The following is a 3,064-nucleotide window of genomic DNA, read 5'->3' on the forward strand; positions in this document are numbered from 1 at the left end:
CTACTGTACTATACGTAGCTGCTTAGTGTGCATGTCACGATCCCTTTTAAGATCCAAGTGGTTTGTCACGTTTGATAGGTAAGCACCGAATGGTGAGCCATCTCAAAAACAAAGGTAAGCACTTTACCGTGTATCAACTTAAGTAACTTGCGAATCCTGAACTGCACTTTAGTCCTTGCCAAGTTGCCATCCACCCTCGACGAACAGTGACCAACAGTTGTAAGGCAGTTCAACCATCACACGTAACCAACAGTCAAACCCAACAGCTGCGAGCCCTGCCGCACGTGCACGAAGTGGCACGCACGGCTACATATAGCACCACACGGAGCAGTGCAACACATGTCACAGACTCACAGTTCACCATTTTACCTCCTCGAGTTCACCATGGAGATCAGCACGAGCGTGGCAAGGTGCACTCGCATGCCGTGCAGCCTCCAAGCCCTCGTGCCCACGAAGGCGAGGCAGACGCGGCGCCTGACGTGCAAGGCAACCGGCGGCCGCGTCGACCGCCGCGACGTGCTCCTCGGCCTCGGCAGCGCCGCGGCGGCCGGGCTGGGCGCGCAGCGGGGCCGAGGGGCGATCGCCGCGCCCATCCAGGCCCCGGACCTCGGCAACTGCAACCCGCCCGACCTCCCGAACACGGCGCCGGACACCAACTGCTGCCCGACGTCCGGCACCGGCATCACCGACTTCGTGCTGCCGCCGGCCTCCTCGGCGCCGCTCCGCGTGCGCCCGGCCGCGCACCTGGCGGACGCGGAGCACCTGGCCAAGTACGAGCGGGCCGTGGCGCTCATGAAGCAGCTGCCCGCCGACGACCCGCGCAGCTTCGAGCAGCAGTGGCGCGTGCACTGCGCCTACTGCGACGGCGCGTACGACCAGGTCGGCTTCCCGGACCTGGAGATCCAGGTGCACAACTGCTGGCTCTTCTTCCCATGGCACAGGTACGTAACGTCCACCACAAAATATACACATAACACATGCATGCATCTCCATTTTTGTCAGCTTAGTAATTGCCTAATTGGTCGTCGCGGGTGTGCAGTAAGCATGACTGCATGAGTACGTGTGGGCACCTTTCGTACAGTGCGCCAGCTGAACGTGCCGTAACTTGTCACAATGTTTGTCTTTTTTGGTGCTGCGTGTGTACGTGCAGGTTCTACCTCTACTTCCACGAGCGGATCCTCGGCAAGCTCATCGGCGACGGCAGCTTCGCGCTGCCCTTCTGGAACTGGGACGCGCCGGACGGCATGACGCTGCCGGCGATCTACGCCAACAGGTCGTCGCCGCTCTACAACGAGAGGCGCAACCCCGCCCACCAGCCGCCGTTCCCGGTCGACCTCGACTTCAACGAGATAGATGTCATCATCCCAACAGACGAGCAGATCGACCAGAACCTCAACATCATGTACCGCCAGATGGTGTCGGGTGCCAAAAAGACCCGGCTGTTCATGGGGCAGCCGTACCGCGCCGGCGACCAGCCGGACCCGGGAGCGGGCTCCGTGGAGAACGTGCCGCACGGCACGATGCACACCTGGACGGGCGACCCGGCGCAACCCAACAACGAGGACATGGGCAACTTCTACTCGGCGGCGCGCGACCCCATCTTCTTCGCGCACCACGGCAACATCGACCGCCTCTGGCACGTCTGGCGCGGCCTCCGCCCCGGCAACGCCGACTTCACCGACGCTGACTGGCTTGACACCGCCTTCCTCTTCTACGACGAGGAGGCCCGCCCCGTGCGCGTCCGCGTCCGCGACTGCCTCGACCCGGCCGCCATGGGGTACGCGTACCAGGACGTCGGCCTGCCGTGGCTGAAAGCCAAGCCGGCCAAGAGATCCCGCAGGACGCCGGCGCCCGCCGCGGGCGCGCTCCCGGCGACGCTGAGGGAGACCGTGCGGGTGACGGTGACAAGGCCCCAGGTGTCGAGGAGCGACAAGGAGAAGGAGGAGGCGGAGGAGGTGCTGATCGTCGAGGGGATCCAGGTCGCCGACCACTTCAAGTTCGTCAAGTTCGACGTGCTGGTGAACGCGCCCGAGAGCGGAGGCGATGCCGCGTCGGGGTACTGCGCCGGCAGCGTCGCGATGACGCCGCACATGGTCCGGACGAACAAGAAGAAGGGCTCCGTGAAGACGGTGGCGAGGTTCGGCGTCTGCGACCTGATGGACAACATCGGGGCAGACGGCGACAAGACGGTGGTCGTGTCGCTTGTGCCCAGGTGCGGCGGCGAGCTGGTCACCATCGGCGGCGTCAGCATCGGCTATACCAAGTGAAGCACCGCCACCGTATATACCGTGTGGTGTATATCTAAACAAGCCGCTCATGAGCGATCGTTGCGTGCTTTACGTCACGTATGTCTAGCGTATATTGCACCGTATGTTACGTGCATCTACTGTGCTTATATTGCAGCGTATGTCTAGCGTATTCTAATAAGAACAATTGGAACGGTGCACTTTATTGTCCTTACTTCATATATAGTACTCATGTTACAAGTACATTAATCCCACTATTTTCTTAAAGTTCCTGCAAAAAAATGCATCTGTGACATTGCCCGTAAAAATAGATTTTATTTTAGGCAAGCCAGTGAAATTAGATGTGCGGGTTAGAAGAGAGAGGATTTTCTAACGGAGCCAGTTTCTACCGGTGTCCTGCTAGCTTGAAGTGCGCTTTGTGTGTACGTACACATATCACATATGAAGTATTTGATTCATTTCTTGATTATATATGTGATTTCTTCTTTTTTGTTGGGACCCACACACTGTTTAGGAGCAGGACCTTATTGCAATCAAAACATTTTGTTCTTTTAACCCACGGTCCATCCATCCATACCTTTAGTATCCTCAGTCTCGTGCTTCAGGATTTGCCGTCCTTCCACGTCATCGACAATCTTTTGGCATTTCTGAAGAACACATTCTGCGCCGGCGGCTTGGCATTCTCAGCCTCCAAGTCAGATCTCATCCACGACCATGAGGAGAGCACCGACTATGAGTTCTCTTCCAAAGGAAAGGAGCCCGCGTGTGACAACAGGGAGACACCCATGATGTCTTTGCATGTGGCTCTTTCAAGGGGG

At 58.4% G+C, this 3,064-nt stretch overlaps 1 protein-coding gene across 1 annotated transcript; it reads left to right on the forward strand.

The window, feature by feature from the left end:
* Window positions 1–324: 324 nt before the first annotated feature.
* Window positions 325–2,465, forward strand: LOC125537903 (polyphenol oxidase I, chloroplastic). The gene is made up of 2 exons (XM_048701228.2): window positions 325–941; window positions 1,151–2,465. The coding sequence occupies exons 1-2, from the start codon at window positions 340–342 to the stop codon at window positions 2,265–2,267; spliced, it is 1,719 nt and encodes a 572-aa protein (XP_048557185.1). The 5' UTR covers window positions 325–339; the 3' UTR covers window positions 2,268–2,465.
* Window positions 2,466–3,064: the final 599 nt, after the last annotated feature.

Source organism: Triticum urartu, chromosome 2A (genome assembly GCF_056163025.1).
Source record: "Triticum urartu cultivar PI428250 chromosome 2A, HENAU_Tu73, whole genome shotgun sequence".
NCBI lineage: Eukaryota > Viridiplantae > Streptophyta > Magnoliopsida > Poales > Poaceae > Triticum > Triticum urartu.

What these genes read in the sequence shown, in the direction of transcription:
- LOC125537903 (XM_048701228.2), top strand. Translation starts at nt 340, where the DNA reads ATGTCACAGACTCACAGTTCACCATTTTACCTCCTCGAGTTCACCATG. An exon ending in CTCTTCTTCCCATGGCACAG is followed by an intron (nt 942 to 1,150) that starts GTACGTAACGTC and finishes GTGTACGTGCAG; the next exon opens with GTTCTACCTCTACTTCCACG.